This window comes from Bufo gargarizans, chromosome 1 (assembly GCF_014858855.1).
Source record: "Bufo gargarizans isolate SCDJY-AF-19 chromosome 1, ASM1485885v1, whole genome shotgun sequence".
In the NCBI taxonomy this organism is placed as follows: Eukaryota; Metazoa; Chordata; class Amphibia; order Anura; family Bufonidae; genus Bufo; species Bufo gargarizans.
Window position 1 is genome coordinate 358,856,495 of NC_058080.1, and position 25,209 is coordinate 358,881,703.

General features: G+C 42.3%; 1 protein-coding gene across 2 annotated transcripts in view; it reads left to right on the top strand.

Annotated features, from left to right (window-relative positions):
* CRTC1 (CREB regulated transcription coactivator 1) overlaps positions 1 to 25,209 on the top strand; it is a 148,023-nt gene that overhangs the window by 88,601 nt on the left and 34,213 nt on the right. For both annotated transcript variants that reach the window (XM_044283337.1, XM_044283347.1), the window contains 3 exons: positions 3,283 to 3,368; positions 11,092 to 11,135; positions 20,337 to 20,557. In XM_044283337.1, the coding sequence (XP_044139272.1) occupies positions 3,283 to 3,368; positions 11,092 to 11,135; positions 20,337 to 20,557 (351 nt within the window). The remainder of the gene's footprint in view (positions 1 to 3,282; positions 3,369 to 11,091; positions 11,136 to 20,336; positions 20,558 to 25,209) is intronic.

Sequence of the window (25,209 nt, forward strand, 5' to 3'; positions counted from 1 at the left end):
CAGGCTCACACCAGAAAAGGTTCCCCCCCCCACTTCAGCATAAAATAGGAGATGCGCCGAGAAAGTTAGGTAGGTAGGCGGGGGGGATACTGGGCAGCAACAGCAGCCATTAGCAAGTTGTGAGGTGATTATCAGTCATCTCACCACTTGATAATGTTAAGTATGCAAAGGGTTAATAGGAGCCCGCGCTGGTTAAGACACTAAAAAGCCAGTGAACCATCTCTCTTTCAAAAGTCGTGCTTAGTAGGAGGGGAGGTTATCTCCTACTAAGCACGATTATTGAGAGATATGGTTCACTGGCTTTTTAGTGTCTTGACCAGCGGCTCCTATTAACCCTTTTATTCCCTTATTAAGGCCTCTTTCACACTACCGTTTTTTTTTTCAGTTTTGCGGTCCGTTTTTTGCGTTCCGTATACGGTCCGTATACGGAACCATTCATTTCAATGGTTCCGCAAAAAAACGGAATGTGTTCCGTATGCATTCCGTTTCCGTATTTCCGTTTTTCCGTTCCGTTGAAATGATAGAACATGTCCTATATTTGGCCGCAAATCACGGTCTGTGGCTCCATTCAAGTCAATGGGTCCGCAAAAAAAAAAACGGAACACATACGGAAATGCATCCGTATGTCTTCCGTATCCGTTCCGTTTTTTGCGGAACCATCTATTGAAAATGTTATGCCCAGCCCAATTTTTTCTATGTAATTACTGTATACTGTTTATGCCAATCGGAAAAACGGAACCGAACGGCACGGAAACGGAACCACAACGGAAGCAAAAAACGGAATAACGGATCCGTGAAAAACTGACCGCAAAACACTGAAATGGACATACTGTAGTGTGAAAGAGGCCTAAGAATGTTTTTGAGCCCAGGCAGGGAGCTCACACGGAGCACCAGCAGCGGCCCCTGAGTGTTATCAGGGTTGTAAAGACGATAAGGATTAGCCTTTATCAGCGGCAGCGCAGAGTGACTGTGACAGTCTGTTTGTGGATTGTTAAGTATTCGCTTCTCAAGCTAACCTCTGTTCTATGGAGCAGTCGGCATGGAGCGGCTCCCTGTCTTCATGACTCTGACTGAAGATCAAGCTGCTGCTGTGTTCAGCAAAGTTGTCCCAATTTTTCAGACTGACTGACCTTAATTTCTTTACTTAGCTGCTTTTTTTTCTTGCCATAATACAAATTCTAACAGTAGGACATCAGCTGTCAGCTGTGTATCCACCTGACTTCTCCACAGCACAACTGATTGTCCCAACCCCATTTATAAGGCAAGAAATCCCACTTATTAAACCTGACAGGGCACACCTGTGAAGTGAAAACCATTTCAGTTGACTACCACTTGAAGCTCATCAAGAGAATGCCAAGAGTGTGCAAAGCAGTAATCAAAGCAAAAGGTGGCTACTTTGAAGAACCTTGAATATGACATATTTTCAGTTGTTTCACACTTTTTTGTTGAGTATATAATTCCACATGTGTTAATTCATAGTTTTGATGCCTTCAGTGTGACTCTACAATTTTCATAGTCATGAAAATTAAAGAAAACTCTTTGAATGAGGTGTGTCCAAACTTTTGGTCTGTACTGTATGTTCTCCCTATATGTCCCTCCCTGAACCTCAGCCCAGGGACACCCCTTAATGGTAGGGGTTCCCTGTCCTCGTACCTAGCCTACAAATCCTGATTTTGCCCTATATCTCAAATAGGGTGTAGAGTGGAAGAGACTTAAGTATATAGATAACTCGCCCATTAATTCATATACAGGAGGCGGAAGCTGGCTGCAGAATCATATAGCCGCACCCGACCTCTGAGTGGTAGCTGCGATCCGCGGCAGTTAACCCCTCAGGTACGGCAGGGGTTAACTGCTGCGGATGGCAGCTACTTGTCATAGAGGTCGGGTGCAGCTAGGTGATTCTGCAGCCAGCTCCCGCCTCCTGTTGAATTTGAATGAGTGAGTTAACATCATTGGTGGCGCAGTGGCCACAGCCCCTCCTCTTCTCTCCCCTCTCATTGGTGGCAGCAGCGGCACAGGGGGAGAGGGAGAAACTGCTTCTTTCTCCCCTCTGCTGCTGAGGGAGCACAGATCGTGCTGACAGCAGCGCAATCCTTATTCCCGATTCGTTATCAGCAAAATAGATGCTGATGCCGATAACTTTGAAAATCCTGAATATTGGCCGATAATATCGGTAAAACCGATAATCGGTCAATACCTAATTTATAGCATTCTCTATGTATGTGTGTGTGTATACATAGCTATCAGTCACTGATAGTTGTACACAGGGGAGGTGTTAGCAGTGATTCATAGCATTCTCTGTGTAAGGGCTCATGCTAGATCGTCATCCCATGTAAAGGGACCTTTAGCCTAATAGTAGGCAGCACTTCTTCTTCTGTACAGATCACTCTACCTGCTTGTCTACACACAGAGGTGATACAGTACAGATACATTAGATGTTTGACAAAACTTATCTCTTCTTTCCTTGTACAATGACCTCTGTACAGGTCACTGAGCATGCCTAGAAATCTCTCCCATAGAAGTCAATGAGGACACCTCCAGGCCATTGTGCCTATGGCCCATTATGGCTGCTGTAAAGCAATTTTCTAAAGGCTGTTAAGAACAGCTCAGGAAAGATGGCTGCCCCCATAATCATGTTCAGAAAAAGGATTACAAAATCTACAGTCAGAAAGTAACAGATTAGAAACAAAAGAGATGTGCTACCAACTAGTTTTAACTGGAGAATAAAATGTTGGTGACACATTTACTTTAAACCTCATCTGCCCCTTCTCTGCCCAAGCCTCCAATCTATCCAGATCCATCTGTAGCTGTATAATCTCCTCTTCCGTGTCATTACTTTACACAGTTTAGTGTCATCTGCATGTTACTGTGCGGCCCCTCTTTGCAATCATTGCTGAGAGAAAGCTGCGGCCAGACTCCTCTGGAGCCTGCTTATCTCCCAGGAGAACAAAGGGATTGAAAACATTTGGTTTGCCTGCTCCTTCTGTTTCCTGACATCATCTGAAAGAGTCTGGAGCTCCCAATACATAACTGCAAGTTTGGCCATTTACCTAATGTGTTTAGGAGCCTTTAGAAAATGTCTTCAATTCTTGGTGTTTTAAGTAGTCTTTTGTTTATGCATTGCTCTCTTTGTAGATGGTTGTGGATTAATCTGAATTTGCTGTTGTACCTCAGATTACTTTACCAGATAATAGAGGCAGATCTTACGGTGTAAATGTACAAAAATTATTTGCTTGCTTGTGTAAAATGTCTGATTCTTTTCCTTTAAATATGTTTATGCAGTGTTGCTTCTGACTGTGCCAGGAATGGAAGATAATTCTTCAGAAACTGATAAACCTCTTAACAAACAAGGATGGGACACAAAAAAGGTAGTATTTATTTATTTTTATTTTTTAAAATTGCATGTCAGCAGGATCAGCTCCATTAGCCTTTTGCATACTGTCTGATATTGTTTATCAAATATACCTGTATGGCCAAAATCTGTTGTGCCATTTTAGTAGCCCTGGAACTACATCAGCTCCTTCCATTGTGTAGTGGACAGAGATAGTTGCTGCAGGCCTGGGATCAACACTGCAGTAACCATTACATATTGAATGGAGCTACTCAGGAACAGCTGATGGGGTTGTGGGATGTCTGACTACCGCTGATCAGATATTGATGGCCTACCCTAAAGATTGGCTATCAGTATTAAATGCTGGAATATCCCATTAAAGAGAACCTACCACATTGAACATGGTGTCTAATCTGCAGAAAGAGCCGAGCAGACTAAAAGGGTTCAGTAAAACCTGTACTTTCTTTGGTAAAAACTCTGCTGTTCCTGAGCTCAGTTGCCCAAGAGAACCATCTTAGCAGTGACTTTATAATTGTTTACGTAGATGGCCGTCAGTCAATGATAAGACCACCCTCATGCCTACTGAGGTCAGAAACAGCAGAAGTTTTAATATGAAACTAGAAAAGCTACAATTTCTGGGGAAATTGTGTGTAAAGTGTTCTTGCCTCCACCAAAGTCTACAACTGGAGTGGGCGGAGTAACTGTGTGGAGAGGCTTGAGTAACTGTTGTGTGGTTGGAGTGGCTGGAGTAAGAGTCCATTCACACGTCCGCATCCATTCCGCAATTTTGCGGAACGTGTGCAGACCCATTCATTTTCAATGGGGCCGAAATGTGCTGGCCGCATTTGTGGATCTACACTTCCGCATCCATGCTTCCGTTTCCGGAAAAAAATAGAACATGTCCTATTCTTGTCCTCCATTTACGGACAAGATTAGGGATTTTCTATTATAGTGCTGGCGATGTGCGGTCCGCAAATTGCGGAATGCACATTTGCCAGTGTCCGTGTTTTGCGGATCCGCAATTTGCGGATTCACAGAACACTTACGGACGTGTGAATGGACCCTAACTGTGGAAAGGTTGGAGTGGGCAGAGTAACTGTGTGGAGTGTTTGGAGTGAGTAAAGATAGTAAGCATTGCACTAACCAATTGATCAAATTTAAAAAGTGCACATGGCAGGCTTGATAAAGGGAGAAATGCATTTCAACTTTTATTTATATAAAACATTTAATTGCAGTGTTGTTGCCCAAAGTGCTTCACAGTTACAGTAAAACATACATTTATAAAAACATTAGCAGCCGACTTGTTTAGGTGGGCTTGAAAATGAGGGAGTGGTGGCAAGTTAGAAATAATGTCCTGATTTTTGTTTTCAGCTCACACTCTCTTGCTTTTGTCCGCTTCTGCTGGCTGCTCACACACCTGGGTTCCTATGGCAACTCGCGCTACAGCAAGGGCAGAGAAGAGTGGTTAAAAACAAACTGCTCCAACTTGCTTACTTCATTGGCGGTTGCCATCTTCAAATGGTTGTAGTTTAAAATTTATTATATAGATAAATTAAATTATTATATATAAATTCTACAGTTAAAAGCTTTATATTGTGAGAATCGCAAGACCCAGACCTATGTTTTGATGCATAGTATGTCTCTAATTAAAAATTAAGGCACAGTCGCAGTTTAGAAATTGCCTTTAAAATTTAAGGTGGCTACAGTGGAGTTTCAACGAATGTCAATCGGCGGCATGAATTGCAAGCAAATGGTCATATTGTGAAAACTATCAGGACTACGGCTTTCCCGTGGACATTTTGTAGTGGTTTGGCATAGCTGAACGATTTGATATAAGATTTGTGTAGGTGGACTTGAAAATGAGGGAGTTGTGACCGTTTAGAAATAATGTCCTGATTTTTCAGCTCACACTCTAGCTTTTGTCACTCTGCTGGCTGCTCACACACCTGGGTTCCTAGGGCAACTTACTCTACAGCAGTGATGGCGAACCTATCGCACGGGTGCCAGAGGCGGCACTCCGAGCCCTCTCTGTGGGCACCCGCACTGTGAAAAAAGTCTATGGTGTACCAATAAGCCTTAGACTTTTCCTGCCATTTATGAGCGCAGAGCGCACTATGAACGGCACAGGCAGAGCACTGAATGTAGGCAGGATATTATAGCTAAATTATAAAGTACATGGAAGATATACTATGTTGGACTGTAGTATTCAGGTTAAATTGCCGTGTTGGCACTTTACGATAAACAAGTGGATTTTGGGTTGCAGTTTGGGCACTCTGCCTCTAAAAGGTTCGACATCACTGCTCTACAGCAAGGGCAGAGAAGAGTGGTTAAAAACAAACTGCTCCAACTTGCTCACCTAATTGGCGGTTGCCATCTTCAAATGGTTGTAGTTAAAAAATGATAAATCCTACAGTGAAGAGCTTTATATTGTGAGAATCACAAAACCCAGAAATACATTTGGATGCATAGTATGTCTCTAAAATATAAAAAATGCACAGTCGCAGTTTAGAAATTGCCCTTCAAATTTGAGGTGACACTTACGGATGTGTGAATGGACCCTAACTGTGGAAAGGTTGGAGTGGGCAGAGTAACTGTGTGGAGTGTTTGGAGTGAGTAAAGATAGTAAGCATAACACTAACCAATTGATCACATTTAAAAAGTGCACATGGCAGGCTTGATAGAGGGAGAAATGCATTTCAACTTTTATTTATATAAAACATTTAATTGCAATGTTGTTGTGTGTCTGTGTGCTTCAGTTACAGTAAAACATACATTTATAAAAACATTAGCAGCCGACTTGTTTAGGTGGGCTTGAAAATGAGGGAGTGGTGGCAAGTTAGAAATAATGTCCTGATTTTTGTTTAGCATAGCAAGGGTTAAAATAAAATTAAACCTCATTATTTATTACAATGATTTTTCAGTTTATTCTGGCACTGTGACTTGCAGAAGTACTGGGGCCTTCCATTGCTTGATTTGTAAGGATTAAGGCCTTTATCACCACCTCTTGAAATTGTATGAATGTTCTTGTCTGGCCTCTAGATCTAAATAGCGCGTACGCATTGTGCAGCTCTATCTGTACAATGTGCACGGCCAGCTTTTTGTACCACACTTTTTTGTTTTTTGTGTGGCACTGTAGGACTTCAGAACTTGATCTGAAAGTTCAACCCCGCCCATATGCCTATTGTAGTACAGAATGCAGTCTGGTTTGGGGACAGTGGTAGGTTGTACCATGTACAGGGGCAGGGGAGCTGGTGTTGCTGTGAATGGTGGTCAGCAAAAGGACATCCCTCTTGACTTTGTACTTAACCACCAACTTGTTCTCATTGGGGAGAGCATGGCTATCTCATTTTCTTAGTGGTTGCCCTCTAGGGAGGCCTCTCAGATTTTTTTGTGTACTGTGCCGCATGCCACAGTACCTCTGGAACTTAGGGACTGGAACAGTGATAGATTGGAGTAGTAATTATCCATGTATAGACGGTAACCCTTATTCAGCAGTGATTGCAGTAAGTCTCACAGTATCTTCCCACTAACTCCTAGGACAGGGAGGGGGCAGGGGCCTTCTGGGGGTTCAATCCGGGTGTCCTCCCTTAATAAACCCAGAACTTGTGACTGTACCCAGAGCTACTCACAGATTTTCTACAGTTTTATGCCATACCTTGCCCGCTTATTGGGTAGGGACTGGTGGAATCTTACCCTCCCTTTGAAAAGTAATAGGGATTAGTCTATGCAGACATTTTGTTCTGGGGTGTACACGTCTGAAAACTTTGCGTTGAAGTGGTCAAGGACGAGTCAAAATTTTGAACAGACAGTCAAATGCGGGGGTTATTCTGAGTTGGGCACTGTGCATTATCAGTCTAATGCAAAAACGGAAGTATTGATTGGAATCTATTACAGGCCATGGTATTACTGTAAATTGGACTATGGTACAAGACATCCAATACTGATTAATCTTTGTTTTATTTAAAGGGAATCTGCCACCTCGTTTTAGCCTATAGAGCTGTGGACATGCACGGCTAGATCGCCGCTAACATGTCTGCAATATACCTGTCCCATAGGGCTGTGTGCTTTTATTGTGTTTAAAAAAAATGATTTTATAGATGTGTAAATGAGCCTGGTAAGGAGCCCAAGGGGCTGTACTAACCTTCTTGGGGCCCACGCCCCCCTGTGAAGGAGCCCAGCACCGCCTGCGTCCTCCGGATCTCCTCCTTGCTCACAAAGTTAGATCGCCGTAATCTCACGATGCTCAAGCTCTCACATGGAAGGAACACTATGTCGGCACTGCGCAGAGATCTAACTGTGAGCAAGGAGGAGATTCAGAGGACGCAGGCAGTACTGGGCTCCTTCACAGAGGGTGTGGCTGGGCCCCAAGAAGGTTAGTACAGCCCCTTGGGCACCTTACCAGGCTCATTTACATATCTATAAAAAAATAAAAATTAAACACAATAAAAGCACACAGCCCTATAGGACAGGTATATTGCGGACATGATGGCGGCGATCTTGCCGTGCATGTCAGCAGCTCTATAGGCTAAAATGAGGTGACAGAATCCCTTTTAACAACGCTCATATGCAGCAAGAGCCTCCATCTAGCATATGGCGGCGTGGGGTTCTGAGAAATAAATTGCTGGGCATATACCCTGGGCTTCTACCCTGGGGCGCCTTCTAAAGGGTCCCTCATCATGATGTGTGAAATGTGTAAACCTTTATTTAGTGTGAGGGGTGTGTATGTTGCGTTTTCACTTGTGAAGGGGCTAGTAACATATTTGAAATCAAATTTAGGAGAAAAAAAGGAGAAAAGAAAATTGGTCAAAAATACAAAAAGGCTTTTCTGCACAAAAAAAACTTTTCTTTTTTCTTCAGGAAAATTTCAAATCGTAGTGGTGGTTCATCACAAGTCCCAGCAAGCCAACAGCAGCATAGAAAGGGACAGGACCTCTGCTATAGCACTGCCATTGGCTGGAGCGTTGTTTTAGCCAATCACAGTGCTGGCAGGAGACTCCAAAAACTGGTGTCCCCTGCCTGACTTTGGGGGACACTGGTGCTGACTTGTTCTGCTCCCAACTCCCATGAATGGTTTAAAGGGATTCTGTCACCTCCCCTAACCCAAAAAATGATTTTAAAGCAGCCATGAAGCACAGCTTACCTTGATTAGGCTGTGCTCTTTTATCTTGTAATCCGTCCAGCAGTTTCTGCAAAAAACGACTTCTATTGATATGCAAATGAGTCCTGAATGTGCCCAGAGGGGCGTTTTGTTCCTCTTAGAGAGCCCAGTACCGCCCCTCTTACAGTGCCCAGCCCGCCTTCCTTGCACTGTCTAACCGCCCCTAGCCTGCCACAGCCTCTCCTCCCTCTCCTCCCCCTCCCTCACGCCGAACGAACTCTCGCAAAGGCGCAGTACCCACTGAGGGCTGCGCCTGTGCGATCAGCAGGAGACTGAGGGCAGGAGCTTCATCCTCGTCACTGGGCATGCGCCGAGCCCAGTGACGTCCGATGCTCGCTCTTCCCTGCTGACTGAGGGAAGAGCGAGCATCGGACGTCACTGGGCTCAGCGCATGCCCAGTGACGAGGATGAAGCTCCTGCCCTCAGTCTCCTGCTGATCGCACAGGCGCAGCCCTCAGTGGGTACTGCGCCTGTGCGAGAGTTCGTTCGGCGTGAGGGAGGGGGAGGAGAGGGAGGAGAGGCTGTGGCAGGCTAGGGGCGGTTAGACAGTGCAAGGAAGGCGGGCTGGGCACTGTAAGAGGGGCGGTACTGGGCTCTCTAAGAGGAACAAAACGCCCCTCTGGGCACATTCAGGACTCATTTGCATATCAATAGAAGTCGTTTTTTGCAGAAACTGCTGGACGGATTACAAGATAAAAGAGCACAGCCTAATCAAGGTAAGCTGTGCTTCATGGCTGCTTTAAAATCGTTTTTTGGGTTAGGGGAGGTGACAGAATCCCTTTAAAATCCATCCGGAAATGCGATTGGCCGGTCCGTAGAAACCGTCTAATGGCAACGATCGGGGCAGAAAAACCTCCCTGTGCCCGTATGAAAGATGGCTGCCTGCCGTGCAGAGCAGCCTTTGTACCCCGGTCACAGAGCGATTTCGCTTGGAGACAGGGTGTACACACTGGGATTTCTGACCCACTTTCCAGTGCCGTACATGTACGGAGTGGTATCCTACGTGTTAAAACTTGATTTTTGGCGCATGGACTCTCACAAACTAAACAAGGGTAACATTAGAGTCATATACTTGTGTCCCACACAGCTTTATAATAAGTTTAAATCGTGACTCCTTTTTAAAAAAAATTGTATACATAAAACAGAAATATGTGTTATGTTTTATAGGCATCCTCAGGGGTTTAAAGCTGAAAGTAATATAATCATTTAGAGCTTGTAGTGAAGTGAAGCTCTTATAGAGCAACTCTCCATTCTGACTCCTAGAAGGGGACCCCAAGTGTGCACCCCAGTTACTGGTGCCATAGTCTTGCCAGGTGTTATTTTAAGCATATACATGCTTATCTCCGTGACCTGTCTGGGTCATTGCAGGAAGAGATAAAAAAAAACATAAAGTAGGAAACGGGCGCAGATAATGTTTTGCTCATTTTTTTAAAATCCAAAACAAGTTATTTTTCAGTTAGTTTTTTCTTTGTGCAACATAGGGAAGCAAAAAGGCCATTACCTCCTAGAAGCCATCCAGCTTTAGTTGACAACCGTTTTTTTTCGTGGCTTTTCTTGGTCTCCATTTAAAGTGAAAATCCAGTCCCCATAGCAGAAGTTCTGTTATACAGTGTATTTAGCATGAGGAGTGGACCATGCAGAAAAATAACATGTAATCACGGATACTGTGTGCTCTTTTTTTCTTTTTTTCTTATGCTGTAGTGCGCAGTGACAGGTATGCATCTATCAGCTAGGCTCGTTGGGGAAACTATGTGGACATCAGCACATTATCTACAGGCACTGTATACGCCACATTCATCATTGATAAGTGTTTTAAGCATAGTAGCACCCTTTATGCCATTGTCGTTCCTTTATTTTAAATATAATGTAACCACAAATAAAGTGTGGAGCCTATTAATCTGCTGTGTTAGGGCATATGGAAGTCCTAGCAGAAGGTAACCCAATTAAGCATAGACCTGCTGCAGAGAGCAAACTTTGAAATCTCTCCATGACCATAAATGCTTATGTATATTAATGGGAGCCTGTTTCTGCACTTTTTTCCCTGCCCCTGCATTGGCTGATCAAATCCGTACATGGAAGACCATACACGACAGAGAATACCGTACGGTAGACAGAGGGCAGAGAGACTCTGTTGCAGCACTGAGTGAGTGATTTAGTTCACCCCAGAGTTGGATAATATATTACCTGATAATCCATCTATGGGGTGAGATCTCTTAATAGTAGTTGCATTCATCTCTCTGCCCTCTCCACCTCCTTCCCAAAATTTCAATAAACTTGAACAATAAGCTAATTTCTTCGATGTACAGATTGTCTGTCAGTTAAGAGACAGTGAAGAGTGCAGAGGGAGGGAAATATGTGCAGAAATAGGCAGTCCAGACCGTATCCTCTTTCTCTCGCGCTCGTGTAAAACAGCCCTTAAAATCTGTTCCGTTCATTAAATGGGGTTGTTTTGGCGGCAATCCCCATTCAGGTGAATGGAACTCATTTTCAGTTGTAAAGGCACCCTGATTCTCCTCTGGATAGGCAATACATTTTCATTGTAGCAAAACCCCTTTACCCAAAAGTTCTTCAAGTAATCTTTAGTTTTGCTGTTTTTACTTAGATTGGATCCTCGAGACCTAAATCATGTGAAGTTCCTGGAATAAAGTAAGTGATGATAATTATGCTTTTTTTTTTTTGTCTTGGTTTCATCTAAACTTCTGCTCATTTACTATAATAATTAGAGAATTTATCAAGAGGGTAATATTTAAAGTCTGCATTGGTTTAGTTTACGTCAGTGTTGTCAAATGGTACACATTGAGTTACATTTAGTAAAGCTTTTATGCCACTATTGTGGAGTAAAATAAATAGCAAATTATGATGCACACCATATTTGCGCAAATATTTGCAAGGTTTCTAGCTTCTTGGCACTTTTCCAAAGAAACTGGTGTAAGATATAGCTGAAGTCTGTAGCTCAAGTGAATGGAGCAAGTACTAGTCATTACACTGTACAGCCAAAACTTCAGAGACAACGGGTAGTTCAGCCCTTGCATGTATCGCTGCATCCTCTTCAAGCAGCTGATTAGCATTTGTGCCAAGTGTCGGACCCCTGCCAATCAGATATTTAATGCCCTATCTTGACGATAGGTGATTAATATAAATGGCAGGAGAACCTTTTTAAACCTGCCAGGTTATATTGTAACCTAATGGTCAGTCGGGAATATATGTGGTATGTTATGAAACAGAATATTCAAAACTTTTATGCCTCTGTTAAGAATGTAAACCGTGATACTAAAGGCTGCACCTATGCTATTAATGTTTACTGGACCTTCGTATTCCCTGTAGTCAGAAGAAGAAAAAAAAAAGATGATAATGTAGTAGTTAAAAAATGAGCTACGTAAATGACTCCCCCCCCCCCCCCCCCCCTTCCTTCCAAAAAAATAAATAAATGCTATTCTCTAGCAAATATACTATCAAACATGAGATACACATTACAGACTGTCACACTAATATTTGTTACACCATCATAATCTGTGCAATAAAATCAGAAGAATAAATTGAGCAGCTTAGCATATGACTTTGCAAAAGTAGAATTTTTGCACTGGTCACAAAAAGCTTTGAACACCCCCCTTCCTCTGCTCCATTCACAAGAGTTAATATGCCTTTCATCACTTGGCTTTTAAAAGCCGCCTTCTAGCAGTGTTACAACCCACGAGTTGCAGCATAAAAGGATATGTTGTCGGTTTTTGATGCCTAAGGGACAAGATTGCAAGAGATTTTCTATTCTTTCATATCAGTTAATAAACTTTGAAGGTTGAAAAAACGTGGGATTGTGTGGGTGTTTCTGAATGCTGAAGCACTTGCTGAAGTTGAAACATATTTTTTTTGTAATAAATTCTGAGCGCTAACATCTTGAAGAGTGTTAAGAAAAAACTGTGGAACACATGTTGACATACCAACATCACAATTCCGTGGAAGCGCAAGATATAGTCGGTAAAGACTGTGCTCCAGACTAAAAAAAATACCTAGTAGCCATTGGCTCCTGAACTGAAAAATTTAGGCGCCAAATCGAATTTTTAGTCGCCAAATCGAAACCAAATCAAAATTTTGGTATCGTGACAACGCTACGCCGATCAGATCGGAGTAGGGATGTTTTGATACCAAAATTTTGATTCACTTTCGTCGCCATAAAAAAGTATTGCGATACTCAATACTGTGCAAAAGAAAAATTAACACCAAAAAAAGACGCGTGCATTTCGCATTTTATGAAACATTCGGCCAAAAATAGAACAGTTCTATACTATTTTTTTGGGGTGACAAAAAAATGGCGAATGCTCACCGCATAGGAGATATTTTTTTAATAATGTAATAGTTTGGACAGCGCTATGTAATGTTTATTTATTGTTTATATATTTTATATGTAAAATTGGGAAAGGGGGGATTTAAACTTAATATTTTAGGGTACTTTCACACTAGCTTTTTTCTTTTCCGGCATAGAGTTCCATCCTAGAGTCTCTATACCGGAAAAGAACTGATCAGGTATATCCCTATGCATTCTGAATGGAGAGCGATCCGTTCAGGATGCATCAGGATGTCTTCAGTTCAGTCATTTTTGACTGATCAGGCAAAAGATAAAACCGCAGCATGCTACAGTTTTATCTCCGGCAAAAAAACCTGAAGATTTGCCTGAATGCCGGATCTAGCATTTTTCCCCATAGGAATGTATTAGTGCCAGATCTGGCATTCAAAATACCAGAATGCACCCACACTAAATCCGGACCCATTCACTTCTATGGGGCTGTGCACATGAGCGGTGATTTTCACACATCACTTGTGCGTTGCGTGAAAATCGCAGCATGCTCTATGTTGTGCGTTTTTCACTCAACGCAGGCCCTATAGAAGTTAATGGGGCTGCGTTAAAAATCGCAAGCAAGTGCGGATGCGGTGCGATTTTCATGCATGGTTGCTAGGATGAAAGTCTATTCACTGTATTATTTTCCCTTATAACATGGTTATAAGGGAAAATAATAGCATTCTTTAATATAGAATGCATAGTAGAAGGTCAATATAATGCGCCGCCCCAACACCCCAGAATGATAAACATTGGTGGCGCAGTGCTCCCCCCCCCCCCAATATAATAAACATTGGTGGCACAGTGCACCCCCCCAATATAATAAACATTGGTGGCGCAGTGCCCCCCCCAACACCCCAATATAATAAACATTGGTGGTGCAGTGCGCCCCCCCCCCCCCCCCCAACACCCCAGTATAATAAACATTGGTGGCGCAGTGGGCAGTGCCAATGAGGGTTAAAAAAATAAAATAAAAAAAAATTAACTCGCCTCTTCCAATTGATCGTCTCCTGTTCTTTCTTCAGGACCTGTCAAAGGACCTGTGTTGACATCACTGTGCTCATCACATGATTCATCACCATGGTAATGGACCATGTGATGAGCTCAGTGACGTCACCATAGGTCCTGAAGAAAGAACAGGAGACCGGCAGCTACGTGATCAACTGGAGGAGGTGAGTTTGTTTTTTTTTTTATTTTTTTTTAACCCTCATTGGCACTTCCCACTGTGCCACCAATGTTTCTTATACAAATACAGGAGGCGGGTGCCGGAATCAAATAGCCGGCACCCGGCCTTTGTGACAGGGAGCTGCGATTAGCGGCAGTTAACACCTCGGGTACCGCACCTGAAGGGTTAACTCAATTTCAGCTGATCGCAGCTCCCTGTCACAAAGGTCGGGTGCCGGCTATTTGATTCTGGCACCCGCCTTCTGTATTTGTATTGCAGGTCAGTTTTCTTCATTGGTGGCGCAGTGGCCACAGCCCCTCCCCTCCTCCTCCTGTCTCTTCTTATTGGCGGAGGCGGCGGCAGCAGCACAGGGGGGAGGGAGAGACTCCTCCTCCTCTGCGCTGCTGAGAAGAACATCGGCGGCGGGGCAGAGAACTATCATCTCCTGTGCCCGCTGCTGTATTCAACTGCAGAGCTGCGGCGGCGGGTCTAGTCGCAAATGGCAACAAGACTAAAAAGTCTTGTCGCCATTTGTAAATTCTAAGTTGCATTGGCGGCCATTTTGGTCGCCATCTGGAGCCCTGATGAGTATTAATTGTTCTGAAAAATGCATTACTCATCTGGATGAAATAGTTATTTAAATTATTTATTTTATGCACTTATATAACACTACTATATTCTGCAGCGCTTTACAGACCTTAGCATTGGGCTGTCCCCAATGGGGCTTACACTCTAAGTTCCCTATCAGTATGTCGTTGGAGTGTGGGAGGAAACCCACGCAAACACGTGAAGAACGTAAAAACTACATGCAGATGTTGTCCTTGGTCAGTCGAACATAGTACCCCAGCACTGCAAGGCACCAGTGCTAACCACTGAGTGACCGTGCTGCCGTGTAGCCACTAAACCAGCATATACAAAAAAATAAATAAATGGCTCTCCACTATAAAAATGCTTCAACAATGAAGTGGATATAGAATAAAGGAGCGCATGTCATTATTAAGGCTAGTTTTACGCTATCGTTGAGATCCGGCAGAATTCAGCATTGCTTGAAACTGCAAGGTTTCCTTCTTGTCCATTTAACTATAACGGTGGAGATCTGTCCGCCACTTGGTAAATATGCCGTGAATCGGACAGACTAAAACCACTTCTGCGCAGCAGATCTCTGCCAGTCACCATTATAGTTAATGGGGCCAAAAGGCGATCGTGTAATTTCCAGCAATGCCGGATCCAGAGAGACCCAGCAGGCTGTTTTTCAGATAAATGTATTATCTAAAAAAATAATTTTCCCAAGTCACCAAGGCCGGAGTTGCGGATAAACAATAGGATAGTAAAAATAACCAATTTACTTTCTATTATCTGGCTGCTTGTTACTTTATTGAAATAATTATCAAACTGTTTAAATGATGTAACCTGTTTATTTACAAGGTCACACTGCAACATTATTCTGTGAACAAAAACAAACCGCCTCGGCGGTGGATTACCATATACGGGGAGTATATACTAGAACTAAACTTGAAACACCTTCCCACTTATGTAAAATATAACTTTTAATATTCTCTTTAAAAATAAGCTCAGATCAAGCCCAGACCCTGTGGGTCATTAATACAGATACATATGGTACACTTGTTATCTCAGAACAATATACTCAATGGTTTTACAGAGATTACTCACGGTTTGTTGAGATCTCAAGATATTGCTGCAGCTATACAGCCCTTGAAGATTGCAGAGGAGTCTCTGTAGGTAGATACTTCAGAATGCAGATAGGGGGTCAGGAAAGGATCTCATTACCTATGTTCTCCCTATATGTCCCTCCTTGAACCTCAGCCAAGGGACACCCTGGTAGGGGTTCCCTGTCCTCGTACCTAGCCTATAAATCCCTATTTTGCCCTATATCTCAAATAGGGTGTAGAGTGGAAAAGGCTAATGTGACCCGCTGAGTATTTGAAAGAGTGTACCACTAGAAGGCTAAACCAAATGACATTGGTAGGTATAGAACAAAAAAATTCTGACGTGGCGTTTCCCCAGTCACTAATGTAGAGACCGATTCGTCTGGGGATTGTATACTAGATATATACTATACTTAATTCTCTTCCATATATATATACACACACAGTGGGATGCGAAAGTTTGGGCAACCTTGTTAATCGTCATGATTTTCCTGTATAAATCGTTGGTTGTTATGATAAAAAATGTCAGTTAAATATATCATATAGGAGACACACAGTGATATTTGAGAAGTGAAATGAAGTTTATTGGATTTACAGAAAGTGTGCTATAATTGTTTAAACAAAATTAGGCAGGTGCATAAATGTTGCCACTGTTGTCATTTTATTGATTCCAAAACCTTTAGAACTAATTATTGGAACTCAAATTGGCTTGGTAAGCTCAGTGACCCCTGACCTACATACACAGGTGAATCCAATTATGAGAAAGAGTATTTAAGGGGGTCAATTGTAAGTTTCCCTCCTCTTTTAATTTTAGAGTAGCAACATGGGGGTCTCAAAACAACTCTCAAATGACCTGAAGACAAAGATTGTTCACCATCATGGTTTAGGGGAAGGATACAGAAAGCTGTCTCAGAGATTTCAGCTGTCTGTTTCCACAGTTGGGAACATATTGAGGAAATGGAAGACCACAGGCTCAGTTCAAGTTAAGGCTCGAAGTGGCAGACCAAGAAAAATCTCGGATAGACAGAAGCGACGAATGGTGAGAACAGTCAGTCAACCCACAGACCAGCACCAAAGACCTACAACATCATCTTGCTGCAGATGGAGTCACTGTGCATCGTTCAACCATTCGGCGCACTTTACACAAGGAGATGCTGTATGTGAGAGTGATGCAGAGGAAGCCTTTTCTCCGCCCACAGCACAAATAGTGCAACTTGAGGTGGGCTAAAGCACATTTGGACAAGCCAGCTTAATTTTGGAATAAGGTGCTGTGGACTGATGAAACTAAAATTGAGTTATTTGACCATAACAAGGGGCGTTATGCATGGAGGAAAAAAAAGCATGAAAAACACCTGCTACCTACAGTAAAATATGGTGGTGGTTCCATCATGCTGTGGGGCTGTGTGGCCAGTGCAGTGTCAAAGTTGAGGGATGCATGGATTCCACTCGGTATCAGCAGATTCTGGAGACCAATGTCCAGGAATCAGTGACAAAGCTGAAGCTGCGCCGGGGCTGGATCTTTCAACAAGACAACGACCCTAAACACTGCTCAAAATCCACTAAGGCATTTATGCAGAGAAACAAGTACAACGTTCTGGAATGGTCAACTCAGTCCCCAGACCTGAATATAATTGAAAATCTGTTGTGTGACTTAAAGAGAGCTGTCCATGCTCGGAAGCCACCAAACCTGAATGAACTAAAGATGTTTTGTAAATAGGAATGGTCCAAAATACCTTCAACCAGAATCCAGACTCTCATTGGAACCTACAGGAAGCATTTAGAGGCTGTAATTTCTGCAAAAGGAGGATCTACTAAATATTGATTTAATTTCTTTTTTGTGGTGCCCAAATTTATGCACCTGCCTAATTTTGTTTAAACAATTATAGCACACTTTCTGTAAATCCAATAAACTTCATTTCACAACATCACTGTGTATGTCTCCTATATGATATATTTAACTGACATTTTTTTATCGTAACAACCAACGATTTATACAGGAAAATCATGACGATTAACAAGGTTGCCTAAACTTTCGCATCCCACTGTATATACTTAAGTCTCTTCCACTCTACACCCTATTTGAGATATAGGGCAAAATCGGGATTTATAGGCTAGGTACGAGGACAGGGAACCCCTACCATTAAGGGGTGTCCTTGGGCTGAGGTTTAGGGAGGGACATATAGGGAGAACATACTGTACAGACCAAAAGTTTGGACACACCTCATTCAAAGAGTTTTCTTTATTTTCATGACTCTGAAAATTGTAGATTCACACTGAAGGCATCAAAACTATGAATTAACACATTTGGAATTATATACATAACAAAAAAGTGTGAAACAACTGAAAATGTCATATTCTAGGTTCTTCAAAGTAGCCACCTTTTGCTTTGATTACTGCTTTGCACACTCTTGGCATTCTCTTGATGATCTTCAAGAGGTAGTCACCTGAAATGGTTTTCACTTCACAGGTGTGCCCTGTCAGGTTTAATAAGTGGGATTTCTTGCCTTATAAATGGGGTTGGGACCATCAGTTGCCTTGTGGAGAAGTCAGGTGGATACACAGCTGATAGACCTACTGAATAGACTGTTAGAATTTGTATTATGGCAAGAAAAAAAAAACAGCTAAGTAAAGAAAAACGAGTGGCCATCATTACTTTAAAAAATTAAGGTCAGTCAGTCTGAAAAATTGGGAAACGTTGAAAGTGTCCCCAAGTGCAGTCACAAAAACCATCAAGCGCTACAAAGAAACTGGCTCACATGCGGACCGCCCCAGGAAAGGAAGACCAAGAGTCACCTCTGCAGCCTCAGAAATCGCAGGTTAACAGCAGCTCAGATTAGAGACCAGGTCAATGCCACACAGAGTTCTAGCAGCAGACACATCTCTAGAACAACTGTTAAGAGGAGACTGTGTAAATCAGGCCTTCATGGTAGAATATCTGCTAGGAAACCACTGCTAAGGACAGGCAAGAAGCAGAAGAGACTTGTTTGGGCTAAAGAACACAAGGAATGGACATTAGACCAGTGGAAATCTGTGCTTTGGTCTGATGAGTCCAAATTTGAGATCTTTGGTTCCAACCACCGTGTCTTTATGCGACGCAGAAAAGGTGAACGGATGGACTCCCACCGTTAAGCATGGAGGAGGATGTGTGGGGGTGCTTTGCTGGTGACACTGTTGGGGATTTATTCAAAATTGAAGGCATACTGAACCAGCATGGCTACCACAGCATCTTACAGCGGCCTGCTATTCCATCCGGTTTGCGTTTAGTTGGACCATCATTTATTTTTCAACAGGACAATGACCCCAAACACACCTCCAGGCTGTGTAGGGGCCATTTGACCTTGAAGGAGAGTGATGGGGTGCTGCGCCAGATGACCTGGCCTCCACAGTCACCGGACCTGAACCCAATCGAGATGGTTTGGGGTGAGCTGGACCGCAGAGTGAAGGCAAAAGGGCCAACAAGTGCTAAGCATCTCTGGGAACTCCTTCAAGACTGTTGGAAGACCATTTCAGGTGACTACCTCTTGAAGCTCATCAAGAGAATGCCAAGAGTGTGCAAAGCAGTAATCAAAGCAAAAGGTGGCTACTTTGAAGAACCTAGAATATGACATTTTCAATTGTTTCACACTTTTTTGTTATGTATATAATTCCACATGTGTTAATTCATAGTTTTGATGCCTTCAGTGTGAATCTACAATTTTCATAGTCATGAAAATAAAGAAAACGCTTTGAATGAGAAGGTGAGTCCAAACTTTTGGTCTGTACTGTAGGTATTGATATCCTTTCTCTTCCTGGCCCCCTATCTGCATTCTGAAGTATCTACCTACAGAGACTCCTCTGCAATCTTCAAGGGCTGTATAGCTGCAGCAATATCTTGTGATGTCAACAAACCGTGAGTAATCTCAATGTGTACCATATGTATCTGTATTAATGACCCACAGGGTCTGGGCTTGATCTGAGCTTATTTTTAAAGAGAATATTAAAAGTTATATTTTATATAAGTGGGAAGGTGTTTCAAGTTTAGTTCTAACATTATTTTGTGCCCAAGTTTGTATTGAGTTAAGACAGCAGTAAAATTATCTCTATTACTGACCCACAAAATAAAGTAACATCATTTTGCAATGAACATCTTGAAACAAAACCCTAAAGGCAATGGCAGAATTGAATTGTTTTTTTCTAACACGGCTACCCACAATTTTTTTTATAAAGGGTGCACAATACATCTGAGGTACCCTAAAATGGTGGCATTAAAGAATACATCTCGGGCCGTTCAGATTTAATACAACCTTCTGCATCCGTTCAGAACGGATCAGTTTGTATTATCTGTAACCTAGCCAAGACGGATCCGTTTGTATTAACTTTAACATAGCCATGACTGATCCGTCTTGAACACCATTGCAAGTCAATGGAGGACGGATCCATTTTCTATTGTGCCAGATTGGGTCAGTGAAAACGTATATCCATCCTCCATTGACTTACATTGTGTGCCAGGACGGATCCATTTGGCTCAGTTTCGTCAGACGGACACCAAAACGCTGCAATTTTTTGTTTGTGTTTTCTTACTAAAAAGTTAGTTTTCCTTTTTAAACATTGGGTTTTTACAAGCTTTGCATGAACCTTTTTCTATCTGTTGTGTAGCGATCTGTTCTATGAATTCTCATATATATTTTGTTTCTTTATTATTGAAGCATTTACCCTTCAAATGAACAGGAGAACACTACCAGCCTCATCCCCGCTGCACATAACACTGGAGGTTCACTGCCAGACCTGACAAACATCCATTTCCCTTCTCCATTACCAATTCCGTTAGATCCCGAGGAGTCTACATTCCCGACTCTGACAAATTCTAACAGCACTGGCAATCTTGCAACAAATCTAACTCACCTGGGTATCAGCACTGCCAGCCAAGGTAAGCAGAGCCTTAAGTGTATTATTATTTTATGTTCTTTTTATTAAGCATACCTTATATAAAGAGCTTTTAAAGGGGTTGGCCCTGAACATCATTCATCACCTACCCACAAGATAGGTGATTAATGTATGATCGCTAAGTGCTGAAGCCAGTCCTAGAGACACTATTGCTCCATTAACACAGGGGAGTCTGGAACCCCTGTTTTTGTTATCGTTGGATATCCTAGCGATAGGAACACCAGTGATCACATATTTATCACTTATCTTGTGGATATGTGATAAATGTTGTTTGTGGGCCAAATTGTTTAAAGAGCTTCTGTCGGCATATTGCCCGGTAGTAGTATAGAAGTAGCCACAGAAGTAATTTAGGAGCACAGATTCTGTTCCAGTCAGCATGTTACACATGGAAACCAAGGGGGGGAAAAAATCCAGCAGTAGGGTTGGTCATGCTGAGTAAAATTTATATATTATTTTTTTTTTCTCTAGGGGGGAAAGTTGTGGAAACTAGGCTTGAGCGAATCGACCTGCGGATCATAGATTGAAGTTGATTCGTTCAAATACTTTGATTTTAATGTTGTTTCCGTACAGCAATAAAATGTATTGGCTCCGTGGAGCCAAAGTTCGTGTCCGCCAAAGTTGCATGAGACTTTGGTGAATTACAACTTTTATTCATATCTGCATCTATAAAAACAATTTAAAATAGGAATGCAAAGTAGGCTTTGTTACCGGGGTAACAGCCACTACCAAAGCAGACTTTGGATTCCTATTTTAAATTGTTTTTTTTAAAAATATATAGATAGTAACACAGTCGTAATTCACCGAAGTCTTGCACGACTTAAGCCTCATTCACACATTCGTGCTCAAATCCGTGAGCAGGTGGTCAGTGATGCGTCCGTGTTGGGTATGTGTGTCCGTTTTTTGCTGTCTGTGTTGCATCCGTGTTTTACTGACACTGAACAGCTGGAAAATACGTTTCAAATAATCTCTTATTAACCCCTTCCCGACCGCAATCTGTATATATACGTGATAGCTGCACATACCCCGTGCAGCTTCCACGTATATAAACGTTCTGGCAGCTCTTTAATCCGAGCGCTGCAAAGCGCTTGGATTAAAGCTTCTGCCCCTGCCCTGTATGCTGTCACGGACAGCATACAGTGCAGTAATGCCGGCAAGGGACCAATCGGAGTGGCCCCTTGCCGGCAATCGATCCGATTGGTTAGTCTGCACAGACTAACCAAATCGGATCGCGGCAGTGAAAAAATGCCGGTTTCATGCTCTGATCTGCGCTCTGCAGATCAGAGCATGAAATCAGGTAATGTGTCCTCATAATACACCCCCCCCGATCTGTGCCGCCTGCAGCTCATCTCCTAGCTGCCCTGATGCAGTCCGCCCCCTCCCCGCCCCATGCAGTCATTTTGTAGCCGCCCCAGCCTCCCTCAATATTCGCCGGATCTCCCCCCCCCCCCCTTTCCATCGCTGCCCCCGATCACCCTGCTGTGTGCGATGGCGGCGGCTCCATTACTGAGCCGCCGCCATCAGCAGAGTGTCAGCTCTATGCTGACACTCTCCTGTAACCCCATAGATGCCGCGGTTGCGGCATCCATGGGGTTAACAGAGGGAGGGAGCTCCCTCTCTCAACCATCGGGGCTGCAGCGCTGTGATTGCAGCACCCGGTGGTTGCCATGGCAAAGGCGTCCGGTTGCCATGGCAAAGGCGTGTATAGTGCTGCCACCTACAAGACATCTGGAAGTATTATACTTTGGAATGCAAGAGCATTGCAAAGTATAGTACAACTATCAGCCCCACTGGATCTTCAAGATCCAAGAGGGAACTGATAAAAAAAAAAAAAGTGAGAATAATAAAAGTAAAAATGTAAATTAAAAAAAGAAATGGCCTTTTCCTATGAAAAAATAAAATAAAATACACATATTAGGTGTCACCGCGTCCGTAACGACTGTCTCTATAAATATATCACATGATAGACCCCGTCCGATAAACACCATAAAAATAAAATTAAAAAAACTGTGCCATAAAGCTATTTTTGTCACCTTAGATCACAAAAAGTGCAACAGCAAGCGATCAAAAAGGCTTATGACCCCCAAAATAGTACCAATCAAACCGTCACCTCGTCCCGCAAAAAATTATACCCTATTTAAGACAATAGCCCAAAAAATAAAAAAGCTATGGCTCTGACTATAGAGACACTAAAACATCATTTTTTTTGTTTCAGAAATGCTATTATTGTGTAAAACTTAAATAAATAAGGAAAAGTATTCATATTAGGTATTGCCACGTCCGTAATGATCTTCTCTATAAAACTATCACATGACCTAACTCCTCAGATGAACGCTGTAAAAAAAAAAAAAAACTGTTCCAAAACAGCCAAGTGTAATAATGAATGATCAAAAAATCCTATGTACCCAAAAATGGTACCAATAAAAACCTCAACTTTCTGCAAAAAAACGAGCTCCTGCACAAAACGATCAGCAGAAAAATAAAAAACATATGACGTTTTAGAAAACCAATCCAGCAAAATCTGCATTCCAAAAACCATGTGGAGTTATTTTCCTTCTGCGCCCTGCCGTGTGCCCGTACAGCAGTTTACAACCACATGTGGGGTGTTTATGTAAACCGCGGAATCGGGGTAATAAATATTGAGTTTTGTTTGGCTGTTAACTCTCAATGTGTTAAAGAAAAAAAAAAATTATAAAATGGAAAATCTGCCAAAAAAGTGAAATTTAGAAATTTAATCTCCATTTTCCTTTAATTCTTGTGACATGCCTAAAGGGTTAACAAAGTTTGTAAAATCAGTTTTGAGTAACTTGAGGGGTGTAGTTTCTACAATGGGATCATTTATGGGGGTTTCCACTACGTAAGCCCCACAAAGTGACTTCAGACCTGAACTGGTCCTTTAAAAAGTGCGTTTTGGAAATGTTCTTAAAAATTGTAAGAATTTCTTCTAAACTTCTAAGCCTTCTAACGTCCTAAAAAAATAAAATGACATTTCCAAAATGATGCCAACATAAAGTAGACGTATGGGGAATGTTAAGTAATAAATATTTTATTAGGTATGACTTTCTGTTTTAGACGCAGAGAAATTGAAATTTGGAAAATTTTGAATTTTTCCAAATTTTTGGTAAATAAAGGTGAAATATATTAACTCAAATATATGACTATCATGAAGTACAATGTGTCACGAGAAAACAATCTCAGAATGGCGTGGATAAGTAAGTGTTCCAAAGCTATTACCATATAAAGTGACGCATGTCAGATTAATCCATGAAACTCGATAATCCATTAACTCGCACGCAACACGGATGGCATCCATGGTTTTCACTGACCCATAGACTATAATGGGCATGATGGATCAGTGAACACGGACAAAATAGAGACTGCCTCTGTGCTAAAAACACGAATCCACGGTCCGTGCTAAAACACTGATGGGTCGTGTTCTGTCCATGGAGAATGTGTACAGCACACATCGTAAAACACTGATATGTGAATGAGGCTTTAGGGCGAGACGAAGTTTGGCTCCATGGAGCTGTTAGAAAAAACTGTTGATTCGCTAAAGCCTAGTGGAGACATTATTTTCTTTTGTATTTGGTTGCACTCTATATGCCTGGATCAACTAATAGGGTTGATTATGGTGGCAGAGGCTGTTCATGTGCAGTATAATATTATTTACTGTATTTGTTATCCATATATTTAGTTTGATTAACACGCAACTAAACCAGCAAAGACACTTCTATACTTAAAGGGGTCCTCCGGGCTTTTAATATTGATGACCTTATCCTCAGGATAGATCATCAATATTATCAGATCGGCGGAGGTCCGACACTCGGTCCCCCAAAGATCAGCTGTTTGAAGAGAAGGCGTGCGCCGTGCCAGCGCTGCCTCCTCTTCATTGTTTACCTTCTCGCCGTCGCCTCTGCGTCGGTGAGCAGGTGTAATTGCACCCAAGCCGTCCCATTCATTTCAATAGGACGGATCGCTCCTATACAAGTGTATGGGAACAATCCGTCCCATTGAAATGAATGGGACGGTTAGGTGTAATTACACCTGCTCACCGCTGCAGAGGCGACGGCGAGAAGGTAAACAGTGAAGTATAGGTCATCAATATTAAAAGCTTGGAAAACCCCTTTATGGGATTATCTAGCCACTTAAAAAAAAAACAAAAAAAAAAAACAGAATGATGTAAAATTATTTAGATACACTACGCTTATAATAGAATCTTTATTGGAATAGTCTAGACACTTATTTTGTGGATTTGGTCAAGTTCGGGGAAAAATAGACGTGATTTACATGTTAAGAACAGACTTCAAATCCACATGCCAAAAAGGGTGGTTATTTTTATTAGTCAACACCACCCATTCATTATATTCGTCTGGGAAGTCCATATTTAAATGCTGTTTTAGACAGGCAGATACTCTGCCACATCATCAAGCGTTTGTAGTCATGATCTGGCAATGTAATACTGCCAACGATTACCGCATGAACAAGCAAACACTTGTTTCATCGGGTAATCCCAATCTTTCAACGGATTTAAAAATAATTGTTTGCTGGCAGCAGGTCGCTGTGTCTAATCACAATCTTCTGCTGGCAAACAATGATTCAGTATAGGGACGAGCAATGGCATTAGCGATCGCTTCTCCC